Source organism: Psittacula echo (genome assembly GCF_963264785.1).
Source record: "Psittacula echo genome assembly, chromosome: 10".
Lineage (NCBI taxonomy): Eukaryota > Metazoa > Chordata > Aves > Psittaciformes > Psittacidae > Psittacula > Psittacula echo.
Genome location: NC_137741.1, coordinates 4,612,481 through 4,626,940, shown reverse-complemented (window position 1 = coordinate 4,626,940; position 14,460 = coordinate 4,612,481). Strand labels below are relative to the sequence as shown.

Genomic DNA, 14,460 nt, shown 5'->3' with positions numbered 1-14,460 from the left:
GTTGCTCACTATGTAACGCATGTTCTAACAGGACTTATTTTTAGGAACTGCACTATAGAAATGCAAGTCACCATTGAGCACACTTTGGAAAGATCATACCTGAGGAACACTTCTGAGAAGCAATGTTAAGAAGTACTTCTGTCCACTTTGGAGATGCCATTTTTGACTGAATTGCTTTTGAAGACACAACTCTACGCAGGAAAACAAGGAAGTCTCCCAAATGCAATTCCGCTGCATGTTGCTTTCGGAGGGCAGCTGGGAAGTTAAATTAAAAGTTTTCATTTACAACCTTATTATTACAACCTTAGAAGCGGTCCTTCTTACTGGCAACAAACTGTTCTTCAAGTAAAAATACAATGATCAGTGACGACAGGTTGCTGGCTGTTAAAACTTGTTTAGATGACAGGAGCCCTCCAAGCTGCTCTCTCACTTCTGCTCCTCAGCAAGGCAGGAGAGAGTAAGATTAAAAGCTCATGGGTCAGAAGATTACTGACCAGTTACTAACATGGGCAAAACAGACTCCACTTGGGAAGATCCATTTAATTTCTTTTCTATGAAAAATAGAGTAGGAAAAAATTTAAACACCTTCTCACACAGCTGCTGTGTGGTACTTTATACACTTTCCTAGGTGTCTTACCAGAGAGGCACCACCAGTGTCACCAACTGGCTCAGATTTGGGCAGAAGCAGGTCCATTTTGCAGCTGGCTGAAACTCCAAACATGAGGGCAAGCTCATGATTTCTTCTTGCAGAAGCCACCCCTGCAGCTCCCTACTGCTACCCAAATCTTGCCATATAAATCTAACACATACAATTATTTATCCATGTCCCTCTAATATAAAATGTAACCACTGGTCTCTAAGCATGTTTTTGCTTTATGAGGATTTTTAATACTAAACACTATACCTCCTCACACCCCTGATTCATATTTTAAGGCAGTTTTAACAAGGAAATGCTTGCAGAAAGATCTTAGATTCTAACTTCTAATTAATTATCTTGTGAATTCATCAACCATTGCATTATTTATAAGGTAAGACAATCATAAGCAGTATCAAAACCACATGTACACCTAAAACCAAGTTATAACTAAAAATTTCTTCAAACACATGGTTTCTACAGAAAGTCAAAATGCTCATTAAGGGACCGTAAATATTAGATTAAGATGATAGGGTAGGGTTAACCTTTTGCTATCCACTAAGACCACAAAAACTGCATAATACAAAACAAATGCCACCACTGCCTGAACTAAGCTATATTTATTTGCAGTCTGAAATTTAGGTAATTCGTATGAACTCATTTATGAAAAGCACCACTACCAATAACTCATTTTTCAAGGAAACCTATATTCTCCTCCTAATTCCAAACCAGATGGAGTAATTCTTATTCTCAGCCTGTTCCTAACTGTAAATTACTTAATACATTGTGTCTACGTAAATCTGAACTGAGCAAGAAGTTATTTGATGAATTGACTTAACCTAGTTTACAGAGTTAAGAATGACCCAACAATAGTCAAAACACAGTAAAGTGGGTGAGGACCTCAGCATTCTGTAGTTTCTTTCATTATTATTTTCTAGTATTTCAAAATTTTAACAGCAATGATGCCAGATAATTACCTCTGAAGTCCCTCTTCTCATTTTCCCCACTGGAATCTGCCTTTTTTGATTCTCCATCTTCCTCGCCTTCTCCTTCTCCAAAGGAAGCCATAAGCATCACACCAGCTTGTGACAACAAGTTCTTCAGCTGACTGCATAATAAATCCAGCAAAGATTGGACCACTTTTGGGCTCAGTTTGTCAGCATAGGTTCTATACACACCCACAAAACAAAAGAAAGGTAAAATGAAGAGTATTTCAGAGCTGACCGAAGCAACAAGAACATAAATACAAAACTGCAAACGCAGAGCCAGTGACAACTGGGACTACCACAGCACCAACTCTAATTCATTCTATTGCAGCAGGCTACTTTCCCTCATCCTCCACCACATGCTTGGCACATTATTCTTATTTGAACCCTGGTTTTAAGACACTTAAAAACTGTGCAATCTTCAGAATCAAGGGACACATTTCCAGTGCATCCTAGGGAAAAAACAGTTTACTCAGTTAAACATAATCCCATTGCAACTTCCAGACATGGGGTTAGGGTTTGTGGGTTCAGGTTGGTTTGGGTTTTTCTGTGTGGCTTATTGGGTTTTTTTTACGTAACAGATTTGGCAGGTAAATACAATGTGTTGTATGAACACTGAAATGAAGATGAATGTACAGGATATCAAATAATACTCTTGCTTCAAGTAGAACTTACTTTCTCTACTGTTATTTTCTTTACTAAGTTAAACTAAATATTTAAGCATTGACAGGAATTTGAATGTTGTTCTCTGGTCTGGCAAAGGCCAGTATTCCTCAGAAGAATATTGTATGTTCTGAAAAGAGGCACAATGTACTGCTCTAAAGAACTCCCACCACACCATCAGCATTGCTTTTACACAGATGACTTTTATACAGCAACATAAAGCATCATCATATCAACTGATTAGATCTAGATACAGAGCCAAATGAGCGAAATGGGGAACATGAGAATACAGTGTTTATAGTCCATAAGGTTCCAACTATTTTGGTCCAAAACTCCTCACTTTTTAAAAGTATTTATCAGTTTCATGTGCACCTTTCTTATAAAGAATGCGACTACTCTTTTTTTCCCCCACTTCTCTTATATACCTCTGAACATTTATTGCCCTAAAGGAAGCTCACACAAAGGAAAAGTTATTTTTAAAGGACACGGAAAAGCTTAAGAATTAGGTTTTCTAAAAGAAAGGGAGCATCCGACACTTACCCTGTGGTGATAGCGAGGATCTGAAGCAGTCTTGTACTGGCTACTTTCAAAGCTGTGCTGAGCTGAGAAATACCAGTTTTGGGCAGCAGCTGCAGTGGTTGTCCTAGCATGGTGTCTGTGCCACACAACTGTGATAGCACATTCAGCAGACCAGTGGAAATGGCCAAGGAGACATCAACAGGCTGATAGTGGACGCTTAGAGCAAAGACTGTTACCAACAGAAGACGCTGCTGCGCTTCTAAGATTAAAATAAAGTTGCCTTAATTAATAAGATGTTTAGAGTAATAATACTAGGACACAGCAACAGCAGAAAGTAGTGAAGGGGAAAGGGACCTGGGGGTCCTGGTGGATAGGAGGATGACCATGAGCCAGCAATGTGTCCTTGTGGCCAAGAAGGCCAATGGCATCCTAGGGTGCATTAGAAAGGGTGTGGTCAGTAGGTCAAGAGAGGTTCTCCTCCCCCTCTACTCTGCCCTGGTGAGACCGCATCTAGAATATTGTGTCCAGTTCTGGGCCCCTCAGTTCAAGAAGGACAGGGAATTGCTTGAAAGAGTCCAGCGCAGAGCCACAAAGATGACTGAAGGAGTGGAACATCTCCCTTATGAGGAGAGGCTGAGGGAGCTGGGTCTCTTTAGCTTGGAGGAGACTGAGGGGTGACCTCATCAATGTTTACAAATATGTAAAGGGTGAGTGTCAGGATGATGGAGCTAGGCTTTTCTCAGTGATGTCCAGTGATAGGACAACGGGTAATGGGTGTAAACTGGAGCATAATAGGTTCCATGTGAACGTCAGGAAGAACTTCTTTACTGTGAGAGTGACAGAGCACTGGAACAGGTTGCCCAGGGGGGTTGTGGAATCTCCTACGTTGGAGATATTCAAGGCCCGGCTGGACAAGCTCCTGTGTGATGTACTCTAGGTTACCCTGCTCTTGCAAGGGGGTTAGACTAGATGATCTTTTGAGGTCCCTTCCAACCCTTGGGATTCTGTGATTATTTTAATAAAATTTAATGAAATAAACTATCAAGGAAAAGGTTAGCATTCTTTGTCCGTCACTGTGAGGTAGTCTTTCTGACGTACACTTGTAGCTCCCTTTAAGTTAATGCACCCTCTATGTCAAGGTTGTACAAGGAAAAATATGATTTAGAACTGGTTTGTGGTGTAAATGTTCTGAGGCTGTATCTCAAACCAGAATCTTCTCTCTAGGACAATGATAACTGGGTGAAATGCTTCATTTTTCACTTCTACTTAAAGCAGATTCTCCTGAAATTTCTTAGTGAAACAACAAAACAATTCAGGTAAGAATGCCCATAAGGCTCTACCAACAATTACAGAACTCTCTTCTGTACTGAAGCTCTCAGACAGTACATGTACACAGACACAAAGAGGGGCAGAGTTCCAGTTATCCCTTAAGGACAGAAAAGCACACTGCAATATCTGGGTATAGAAGGACAGGAAAAGAGCTTTCAAAACAGGCAAAATGCCCTGCTCTTTGGTTTTGGATTTAGAGGAAGTTTACTTGAAGGAAAAAAGATTGGAGAGTTGATCTCCTCAGAAAACTGCTTATCCCTGGAAAAACCTAAAAATCACTTGGAAGCGCCAAAGACACAGGTGACTGTAGAAGACTGAGGTACGTGGAACAGAAAGGCTGACAACACTTAAAAGTCGTAAAATAAAAAGGCCTAACACTTGAAGAGAATTACAACAGAGCAAAGTTAAAAAGCTTCTCTCTCCCAGGAAAAGTTGTCAGTCAGACACATCAGAGAGTTCTGGGCACTAATATCAAAGTCTGCTTTGTTAAATTGTCATACTGTATATTAGAGGAAATACTTTGCAAAACTGGTTTTTACTTACCTATGTGATGCTTATTAGCTTGCAGAGCTCTTTCTAACGTAGCAGATAATTGCTGGTAAATTTTGTGCACAGCCACCTGGATTTCAATTTGAATACTTCTCTTGGCTGCTCTGATACCATCCTGGGTCAAACAAATAAATTAGAATAAGAATTGATACATTATAATCACAGTTATTGAAACAGCAGAAATTACTGAAGTACTTACCTGGTAGTGATGCAATCTTACACTCTCTCCTTTGGTGCCTGCATGTCCTACAGTGCCCAAACCAAAGCAGCCAGCAAGAAACTGTAGTCTAACAGAAGTAAGCAATGAAGAAGACTGAAATCCTGGTACTTGACGACTTCCCATTAAAGGCACGCTGCCTTTTTCTTCCATCCCTGATAGAAGCACTAAAATCTGATGAAGTGCCTCCAGACGAAGCTAAAAATAAACACAGGCAAAAGACAGTATTAAGTAAGTAGCAAATATCCTTAGAAACTAGATCATCTCCAGCTGTAAGGGAGAATGAACTGAGGCAGCTGTTTTCTCATTGACTTATTCTTTTAGTTTCATTTCAGAGTTTATTTACATTAAGTTCCCAGTTCCAGTTAAGATTATTTTAACTGAAAGGAGAGAGTGTCCTTAAATAGACAGAATTTGGACTATGATTTAAAAGAAACCATAAAATTAGCATAATTTATGAAGATTAAGAAAAGATGTTAAACTGAAACTTACCTCAGCCCTCAACTGCTGCTGCTCCATTGCAATTATTGATGCTTGTGGACTGGTGGACATACTTTCCTCTGGTTCCTTAAATCCTGGCGAGTTTCCCACATCGCCACTTACAAAGCTGACAACATTTTCAATCAACGTATGTACTCCAAGGGATCTTGAGAGATCAAAATCGGACTCGACAAATGAGTAGGAGGATGTGTATAACCAGTCTCTGCTGTGTTTTAGTCGAACCCATGAGTCACTTAGAGATTCCACTTGACTGTGTATTGCTCCTAAAGATACACATAATGAAGGCTCATACATTGCAAATCACCAGGTAACACATTTTGACAGCAGACTGAACTGCTACAGGTGAGAAATGAATATTCATATTAATTATACCATGCATTAAGCAACTCAGAGCAAACCACTTGATTTAAATCTACAGCAATTTCCCTACAGGAAAGGCTGTATTTAATTATGTTAAGCAGTATTGCAACGCGCTGCCAAGTGAGAAAACAAAAAGATAAAAGCCACTCAAACTGCTCAGCTTAAAGCTAGAACACTCAATAAAAATGCTTCGCAGCTAAATGACAAAAGAGTTAAAAAAAAAAAGAAAAGATCTGCTACAACAGAAACTGTGCACTTGAGCTGTTTATTTTAAAGTTTAACCATAAACCAAGAGGATTCTTTGGTTTTAATCAAGCCACTATCAATTCAATGATTTTGCAAATGTATGTTATTCTGGATGAGTATTTACATAATTCATGGTGGCAAAAGGGAACATAGAATTTTTATTTTAAACTAACAGAGAACATTTTATTGCTCAAGATAAATAGATATATGTATCATTAATACCACCTGTAGCATGTATTAGATCTACAGCTGTCATCTGGCAATTTCACAGGTCTATTTCCAAGTATTATTACATCTACATGTCATTATGCTATCTGAAATGTTACCATCACTAATAAATATACTGCTTCAAATGAGCATCAGTCATCAATCCGCAGCACTGGAACTTACTTATCACCATATATTTGATCTCATTTCCAGAAGAGTTTTGCTACAACTCTATCCCTGGTACAAATGAGTGCAATGCCACTAAAGTCATACCTTCATTAGCAGTTAAATGATATGCATCAGTTAAATGTATGTATCAACACAGAAGCTGGTATTTTATTACTTTTGCAAATGCTGTTAGCTGATTTGGAGCTATGCAAGGCATTGCAAGAGGGCAGACCCTGCTCAAAAGAACCTTCCAGCTGTACAGACAGGTCATTCTGCAGACCTATGTGGAAACCTATTGCATGTTTAAATTCACCCTGAAATTTAGCCTGAATTACCTTTAAATAAGCTACATAGAATTTTTAAATATTCATCTCTCTTGTGCACATGCTACAGGTACCAATTAGAGAATTACAACCTCTTCACAGTACTTCCACAAATCGACATTTACACCTCAGTTTTTAACACCTGTCTGCAGGGCATCGACCTCAAACATTATTTATCATCTCTGTTTCCAGGAAGAAGTCACGCAACTTCATAAGAATTCATCTGCTGAAAGCTTGCTTTCATCACTGAGGTTGAGTTCCAGTGGTACTAGATTCAGGACCAACTTTAAACACTGCCTACCTGCAGCAGCCCTGTAAGCAGCTGCTCATGGGAATAAGGAAAGGCAGACACATCAGGTTTTGAACTTAGGACAACTTTCCTTGCAACCATTCCTCACCATTCCTTTCCTGAGGTAAAGGCAAAATGGTAATACTCTGCCAACCAACCTGCAGGTCACAATTTGCACCTTCACCCAACTTACAAATTCAGAATACTGTGAAAGTTTGCTTTTCCTTTGTAAATTAGGGAGTTAATCTCCACAGCCAAAAAAAATTGTCAGGTGTGTGAACTGTGAAAACCTGTTCACATCCCATTTCCTTTTCTGTAAATCATATTTGTGCGCATTTGTACGGTATTTCTCACACTGGCTACTAAAAGGATTGCAATGGCTTCAGAAAACCATCACGGTACTTAGGTCATATTAGGTCTTTAACAGAAATACACACACAGAGGTTTGTTCTGGATAATGCAACAATTAAGGTTAAACACTACTTTTCAAAGTGCAGTCCCATTTCCTAATTTCTGCTGGTTTATGTAGCACAGCAATATATTACCTGGATTACAGAGAACACCCTGCACTGTGATGTTTTACTATGAAAGAATTTCAAGAACTACTGTTACTCAATTTTACAGTTTATACATGGCGACAACATTAAAAGCAAAGGTAAAGACAGATACCACCTTACCCTAATTTTAGTATTAATTCTAATATTTGTTTTAAAGCTATTAAAAACTATGTTATAGGCTAAAGTAGGAGGTGAGAAACATAAGGTAAATAGGACAGAGTAGAACAAGGGGGTGGTAAAATACCCATTTTAATGTAAATGGAGTTTCCTGGCATATGCAGGGTGAACAGAGCCCAAAGGAAAGGATAAATGCAGCCTCAGATTACCTATAGGAAGCATAGCTAAATCACTACCAAGTCCGCAAAATGTTGCCTACGTAGCAACAACTATTTCAAAAGCCTCCTTAAGCCCTATAGTCTTTCAATAGCAGGAGGGTTTAAAGCATCCCAGTGACAGAACATCAGAAGAAAATTTAGTTTTGACAGTCAAATCTCATAAGTAAAAAACCCCACAATGTATTAAATAAAATCCTATTTTTTTCATATTTGAAAAAAGATGAGACCTCAGCTAATCATTTCAGTATGAAATGCAAGATTGTAAGTACAATTTAAAATTGCTTCAAATTAGCAGAAAAGTCCAACAATTTTGAAATATGTAAACCAAGAGATGTTATAACTAAAAGTATAGAGTTTAAAAACAAACACATCAGAAGTCAAAGTAGTAAACTTCAGAATTAAAAACATTTAAGAATTAGGGCACACAAATCTAAAAGGAATTTTTTTTCCTTGAAGATGTTAAATATCAATAGAAGAATCAAAAGTATGACTGTATATTAAAGCTTTGCATGATTCTGTATAATATCAGTTACACAGAACTGATTGCAGCTTAGCACTTCCATAAGCCTCTACAATCACATGAACAGTTGCACATAAGAATAAACTTGAAGCTTACAGTGAAAAAACAAAAAAGAAAGGAAAACAAGTGTACTTGTCCTTATAAGCCAGCTTGTAACAATGAGTTTTCTAAATGAATGTGGCACAGCTGCAACGCACACTTCAGAAAACATAAAATACGTAGGGAAGCTATAGAGACAAAAATATAAACATGCCATCAGTTACTTGCTTGAAGCTCTTCTTTTTTCTGGGGCTCAACTGGCCAAAAAGGAGTAAATACACTACACCACACAAGAATCAGAAGACAAAAGCAGACATTTGAAACAGAACGCAACATAGTCATAAAATCTCTTTTTCAGAATGACTTAGACTTAAAAGATCAGACTCATCTCAATCAATACAACCATACCAACCAGCAAAGTTTTGGGGAAAACATATTTACTCTGGAATTAGTACAGCTGAGGTAACAGACTTGCAAATTCTCCACCTTTTTTTCAGAGAAGAAAAAAATATATTTGTATATATCCCTCTTAACACAGTTCTATGCATCCGCCAAGATGTGTTTATGTCCCTTACTCAAACACCATCTTTCAATTTCAAAATGCAGAACTCATTTTATTACAGATACCCAAAATTATTTCAACTTAATTTGGATTTCATTCACGTTGCTGCTTTTTTCAGAGTTGCCCAACTGTGTTAGTGAAGTACTACAGTACACGCAAGCACGCTGAAATCCACTGGTTTAACTTTTATGTGAAGTAAGACACGCCAAGACTGGAGGACTCTCTGTAACTATGCTTATGACTGCAATGCTAAATACACATTCTTTACTGTTAAGTCTCTAATGCAGTGTACAGTGGCCCGCAGGTACCGTACAGGACAGGTACAACATTTTGAGGCACACTCTCTGGACCTGCAAAATTGAAGAAGACTAACCTAAGCAACAAAAAATACCCCAAAATGGCTTAGAAGTGAGGGGAAAATAACAATGTGCTCATCACCCCTTAAAGTGAAAGCATTGAAAATGCTTCTTTTTACAGGAATGGAAGGAAAAGTTTCCTAATTCATGAATAACTAAATAACAGCAAGGAACATGTTACTCAAAGGATCCTCAAGCTGAAGTAGGAATACCGGAGACATACTTCCGACCATATACAATAAACGAAGGAAAATGCAATTAATGAATGGACTGAGTGGTTAAGATGTTAATTAAGTAAAAAGATAAGGCTTTCCTTCCATACTCATCTGCAAGACCACAGGAACAGCTTATAGTATTACTAGTCTTTCTACTGCTAGTTTTCTATATTGCCATTTATGAATAGGAAAAATGTACAAACCATAAAAAATTAGACTATAACCACTAGTGAAACTCATTTATTAATGAAATGTGATCTGAATTTTGAATAATGAGTTGCTGCATTCAACAAACAAATTCTAAAAGAAGCCAATCCATTGCAGAGGGGATTACTCTCTTGCCTGTTACAAAGGAACTGTTCACCAATACCCTATACACACTATATAATTTTGACAACTTTGCAAGGATCAAATACTCTGCAGAGTTTAGCTGAGGACAAATTAACCCTCCAGAACCTCAGGATAGCTTCAGAAGATAACTAGGATTCACAAAATGATACATCTCACAACAAATCAAAGACCTTAAATAGCACCAAGCTGAACAGCTCATCCACTTGATCACACAGATCTTTATAGATCTCTTCCTGACCTTGACAAAAGTATCAGGAATGCCACCCTGTAAATGCACCCTGCATTCACTGGCTGAGTCTGGTACTAGGTATCAGCCAAAACTGTCAGATATATCACATGGCACAAGTAGAATAGTTTGCATTATTATATGCGCTGACTAACTTCCAGTTGCCAAAACCAGACCAAGAAATATCTGCAAGTACTATGGGACACCAGATAAGACCCCTAGTACCAGAAAACAGGTATCTGTACATGTCTCAGTGTTCAGTTTGCAAATGAGCTACATGAGCTTCTTTATAGGTTCTGGACAGCACGACTTCATTTACCTCTGTTTCTCCTCAGTGTTACACATCTGGTGCAGAATCTTTTTCTGTAATATGAAGCTTCTATAGGTTAGTTGGTTGATAAAGTCTGTTCTTGCATTACTCTTCATTTCCTGGAGCCCCTGACCAAAACAACCTTCTGCATCTAACCAACAGCTCCGTAAGATACATCGTATCTTTGATCTAACACAGGATGATTTCCCAGATTACTTTTAGGACACAGAGGAAAACACAGAGATAGCTCTGTGTCAGATTAATATCAAAGCTAAAAATGGTGGCTTCAAAGAATACACTGCAGATCACAGTGCTGACAGAGGCTATCCCATCTTCTAACACTGAGAATGCCAACACACATCCTGCTGTCAGAGAATGAACAGCTCTAGTAAATTTCTTTACTTGTGCATGGACAAGGAATTCCTTTCCACATTATTTACAAATTGAAGTGTAATGGGTGCTGCCACTGATGGTTTGCTTTATAATTCCAAAAGACTTTAAAAAAAGAAAGCACCTTCTCAGTACTCTGCTTAAGGATGAAGTTCATGCTTAAGCATGAACTGGAACTATTATGTTACTAACAGCATTAAGGCTTCTTGCAATTAAGGCATATCATAACTCAACCTAATGCCTCTTACTAAGATTTTTACAGATACAACAGATACAAGTCATGATTCTAGCAAAGACTCTGCATCATTCAGCATGAAGTGACACTTTCTGGTCTCTGTGTGAACAAACATTCTTTGCCCCCTTCACTGCCTTCTGTGAAGAAGTTCACTGAGATGTCCCACAATGCAGCACAACAAAAAGCAGTACAAAAGCTAAAAATCTGATTTGTATTGGAGCAACAGAACAAGCAGTTGCTTGGTTCTGTGGATGTGCTGCCGCTGAAGTGATGTAAAAACAGAAGAATCCAGGTTTTCTGGATATGAGTTTTCCATGTTCAAGCACGTTTTATGCTAAAAATGTTCACTGTTAACACAAGAGTAGAGTGTTCCACTTGAACTTCTCTATCAATTTGTCCTTCCTGAAGTCATGTAAGTGAAAACAGAATGAGAAGTTCCACATTCTTCACCTAACTTCACCTCACAGAAATCCTCACTTACTTCAAAAGAGCATTGGAATTCTAGAAACTAGAATAAATAGTTACAACCTAGGAAATACTATAACCAAGCCACAAAGCAACAGAACTTAGCACAACAAGTAATAGGTACTAGTTATATGAAATGTTCTTTTTAAACACTTAGTTTTAACATCCTGATTGCCATTATTTACTGTATTTCACTGCAAACATATTTTAACTTAAGAAATACTAACATATTTATCAGGTCAATATTCACTAGGTAAACAGTAAAACTTACCCCTCTTTCTGTGTGATGAGACCAAATCCAAATCAACATTTCGTCTTCCACTCTAGATTAAAAGATGAATAAAATGTTTATTTCTTTAGGTGAACATATGTGGTGCACAATATTTGAGTATTTAAAATGCATCCCTTGCCCATGAAAATGAGAAAGTTATCATTTCCAATGGTTTTATTACCACTATTACTTTCTCTCAAAAATTGGTGTTATTAGAAGAGAAGCTAAAGTGCTTAAACACAGAACTAAACAAATGTGTATGATGTACTTCCCGTCTAAATATTATATAGACAATCTCTAAGTACACAATGCTAGTTTACTCACCAGTGAATAACCTTCCTCATCTGATTCTGGCTGAGACAAATCAGATTCACTTCTTGACTTAATCAGTCTGTAGCTTGAGTTTGCATGGATTGAGCGACTTTCAGCAGTAAGACTTTCACTTCTGCTTTATGTTCACACACACGCGCACACACACAGAGAAAGAGAATACCGGCATTAGGCAAAAGGGAGAGCTGATAGTCAAATTTAGCAGGTACCACAGTTTTATTTGGGAGCAGACTATCACAGAACACCACAAGACCACACCAAAGATGAAAAAAGTGGTCTGATGGCTTCAGTTATGCTTATAAACTGCATCAGTAAACTGTTATTTCTTAACATCCTTACAGGTCAACTGAACAAATTACCACCTCAAATGACTGATCATTCAAGTGCTTTGCTAAGTGTTACATACAGTATACAGAAACACTTCTGAGAGGGCAAGAAAACAGAGACAAAGTAAGTGGGTGAAAAAGCACTGAACTTGTTAAAAACCCACCCCTAAAACGCATCCTAAAGTTGATACGCTGGAAATGAAAGCCACCCTGACAACAACAGAGGCCACCACCCGTGCTTTAGGGACTAGATTTCCAAAAAGAAGCAAAAAGAATAAGAGTACTGAATATATACAATCTCTCTCTGAACTCCCTATTAATATCTTGATTTAGTGTATCAGAGCAGAGTTTCTGTACACTAGAATTTTAAGTAGACTCAGGAGTTAACTAGCAGCACCAAGTACACAATTCCTTTATTATATCCTAATACACAAAGACCTCTAGAATAAATGTTTAAATGGGTCCAGTTTAGAATAAAACTGTGTTACCAAGAACATCTCAGGTTAGAAAACACTAAATACATTATGTAGTACTTATACTATTTAAATGATATACTTCTCCAATGAGCTGTCTGGCTTGATTTTGTTATTTTCCTATACCTAACAACAGTGTCAATATCAATACACACCAATATGTTAGGAATATTTATAAAAATTGATCACAAATGACATGTTTCATAACAGGCTTTGAAACTATTGCTTTTAAACATACCCTACGAATGTCTTTTGGACACTATTATATAGGGCATTGCTAAAGTTCAAGAAAATACAAATACAGAAATTAAAAATCCAAATACACAATCTTACAAAAAAATGAGGAATTTTTCCAGTTACCTCAGATTATCTGTATACCTGATGATCTGGACTTCAGTACTAAAGCCCAGCTTCGAAAAGTCAATATGGGCCACATAGACTAAAAGTCTTACTAAGGTTTAGTTAATGTAGACAAAGTAAATTGAGCAAAATCACTATTCTCAACAAAAGCACACCATTGCTCTAGGCAAAAACCTCCTTTAAAAATGTCTGAGAATCCTCAGAGGCAAACCAAGGTTATTTAATCAATGATAAAGGAAGCAGAGAAGAGTTAAGTATTCTAAGCATTCATGAAACCCCACCTTGTCATGAGTCCTATCCCCTCAGAAGCAGTAGAGGGAGGCTGCTGTAACTGTCCATCCTCCCTTCGTTTCTGGATCTCCTCAATAACAGGGCTCACTCCTAAGATTAACAAGGCACATCTGTGGATCACAGAGTTGCATGCAGCAGTATACACATCTTGACCTTCTGTCAGATCAGTGCTGATTCTCCGTTCCTGCTGAGACTGAGGAGGTGGATCATCAAGCCTAGTCCCTGTCCCAGTGTTCATTCTATCTCGATCTCGACTCCGAGCTACTTCACGGGCTGATAGGAAACATTGAAATATTTCTGTAACATGCAACACAAAAAGAAGGTCTTAACTTCTAGACATTAATTTTCTAGAAGCTATACAGAATGAAATATTCATCTACATCTTGGTCCCAAAACTGCCCCACTATAAAGAAAAATGAACATTTTTCCAACAGCAAAAGAATATATTATTAGTACAAAGAAGTACAGCGAACAGATTAAATGAAGCATTTACACAATGTTAAGTTTAAATGAAGAGGACAAAGCAGTTTGACAGAACACTAAATGCTCTTTCAGTGTCTTACTGCAACCCAACTCCTGTTCTGACAGCAAAGAGATTATTTCATATTTGCCTTTTAGCAGACATATATAAAGTAACTCTTCTGCACATGTGCATTCCAGACACCAGCATATCTCTAATTCAACACTGAAACAGGCTCAGGCTTTTGTAAGTTTTGTTCAGCACAATGACTATCCCATCAAAATTCTTGGCCTTCACTTTGCTTAATTCTGCTGTTGCCTAAGGTGTCAGATTCTTTTAAAGAAGCTGCGTGAGAGACCACATTATTGTTCAAAGACTGAAAACTCTCCTGACTTAA

The 14,460-nt window shown here is 37.8% G+C and overlaps 1 protein-coding gene across 9 annotated transcripts in view; it reads right to left on the bottom strand.

The window, feature by feature from the left end:
- The window catches only part of HERC1 (HECT and RLD domain containing E3 ubiquitin protein ligase family member 1), a 115,153-nt gene that overhangs the window by 42,158 nt on the left and 58,535 nt on the right, over positions 1-14,460 (bottom strand). For 8 of the 9 annotated variants that reach the window (XM_080626614.1, XM_080626612.1, XM_080626611.1 and 5 more), the window contains 9 exons: positions 13,594-13,900; positions 12,148-12,268; positions 11,824-11,875; positions 5,390-5,661; positions 4,880-5,095; positions 4,675-4,795; positions 2,824-3,061; positions 1,612-1,802; positions 100-255 (listed from right to left, as the gene is read on the bottom strand). In XM_080626614.1, coding sequence (XP_080482740.1) covers positions 100-255; positions 1,612-1,802; positions 2,824-3,061; positions 4,675-4,795; positions 4,880-5,095; positions 5,390-5,661; positions 11,824-11,875; positions 12,148-12,268; positions 13,594-13,900 — 1,674 coding nt within the window. The remainder of the gene's footprint in view (positions 1-99; positions 256-1,611; positions 1,803-2,823; positions 3,062-4,674; positions 4,796-4,879; positions 5,096-5,389; positions 5,662-11,823; positions 11,876-12,147; positions 12,269-13,593; positions 13,901-14,460) is intronic. The other variant, XM_080626617.1, reaches the window with a different exon arrangement.